The sequence below is a fragment of the Penaeus monodon genome, chromosome 28, assembly GCF_015228065.2.
Source record: "Penaeus monodon isolate SGIC_2016 chromosome 28, NSTDA_Pmon_1, whole genome shotgun sequence".
Taxonomy (NCBI): Eukaryota; Metazoa; Arthropoda; class Malacostraca; order Decapoda; family Penaeidae; genus Penaeus; species Penaeus monodon.
In genome coordinates this window covers 30,327,143-30,328,582 of record NC_051413.1, presented here as the reverse complement: position 1 = coordinate 30,328,582, position 1,440 = coordinate 30,327,143, and the positions used below count along the sequence as shown (strand labels likewise).

The 1,440-nt window shown below is 36.9% G+C and overlaps 1 protein-coding gene across 1 annotated transcript in view; it reads left to right on the top strand.

Annotated features, from left to right (window-relative positions):
* Positions 1-1,440, top strand: part of LOC119591480 (vacuolar protein sorting-associated protein 33A-like) — a 17,765-nt gene that overhangs the window by 15,065 nt on the left and 1,260 nt on the right. Inside the window, exons 7-10 of the mRNA XM_037940223.1 lie at positions 49-203; positions 372-625; positions 779-915; positions 1,063-1,185. Of these exons, the coding sequence (XP_037796151.1) occupies positions 49-203; positions 372-625; positions 779-915; positions 1,063-1,185 (669 nt within the window). The remainder of the gene's footprint in view (positions 1-48; positions 204-371; positions 626-778; positions 916-1,062; positions 1,186-1,440) is intronic.

The following is a 1,440-nucleotide window of genomic DNA, read 5'->3' as shown; positions in this document are numbered from 1 at the left end:
ACATCTAGCATTTATAAATCTAACTTGTTGATATCATTGTGCAACCAGACACAACAATCGCAGAACTCATCCAGGAACAGACAGCCTCAGGAAATTTCCGACCTGCACTACAGCTTGAGCAGGAGTTCCTCAAAGGTTTAGACACAGATAAGGTGAATCCATTCATCGAGGACTGCATTGCGCAAAAGGAACCATTGGAAGTGGTATGTCTGTAATGATGAGTTCTCTTGAATGATATCTTTTAACTAATCATATTCATGCATATGTTACTATTATTGCCAGTTTTCAAATGTAAATGAATAGATAATGTTTGTATGTAACTGCTCTACCACCAGGTGAAATTTGTATTCAGTTTTATTTTGTTTCCACAGGTCTTAAGATTGATCTGCCTACAATGTATAGTAAACAGCGGTTTCAAACCAAAAGTGTTGGAGCAGTACAAGCGAGAGATAATACACACATATGGGTTTGAACACTTCCTCACTCTGGAAAACTTAGAAAAGGCTGGCCTTCTGCATGTTCAGCAAGGACGCAGTACTTACGCAACTATAAGGAAAACTATGCAGCTCACAGTTGATGATGTCAGTGAGCATGACCCTACAGACATGTCTTACGTTCACTCTGGGTGAGTTGTGCCTCAGAAACGCAGAACTGATCTCATGGTACTATTGTGAATTCCAGGTACCTGAATGGAAAGACAAGAGAAAATCATTTAAAAAATTGGGAACCCACAAATGAATGAAATACTTATAGAATTGTAACCATTACATTTTTCCAGGTATGCTCCTCTAAGTGCCCGTCTAGTGGAATTCCTACAGTCGCCTGGTTGGAGAGCAATTACTGGTGTACTACAACTCCTTCCAGGGCCAACGCTCACTGAAACACAGCAACTCCCAAGTGCACTCAGGCAGAGAAGTATGTATGCAGTATCAATATAGGCATTTTTAAATACTTTAATCTTATTCTTTATAAAAAAGAAAAAAAAGTTATGGAAAAAAATTCATATTAATGGATAACATTTCTTATATATACTATTAATCTTTTATTACCTACTCTGTGCAGGAGGCTCAGGAGGTTCCGTTCAGAGTGGAGGTGAAGGGGGAACTGCTTTAGTTTTCTTTATTGGAGGCTGCACATATTCAGAGATTGCTGCCCTGAGATTCTTAACTTCCAGGGTTGACCAAGGTAAAGTTAATCACAAAAAACAGACCTTTTTATCTGTTGTATTGAAAATAGGAAGTATATGGAATACCAGTTTTTTTTTTTTTTTCATATAACTATACAAAGGAGAATTAAATCTCCAAGTATATATTTAGCCCCAAGATGATGTATTGTGGAATCCATGGATAATGTAACTTAGTTATTTTATGAATTATGAACTCAGTTGTTTTATTATTGGCTCAACATTATGCTGGAATAAAGGTGCATGTAATATTAATC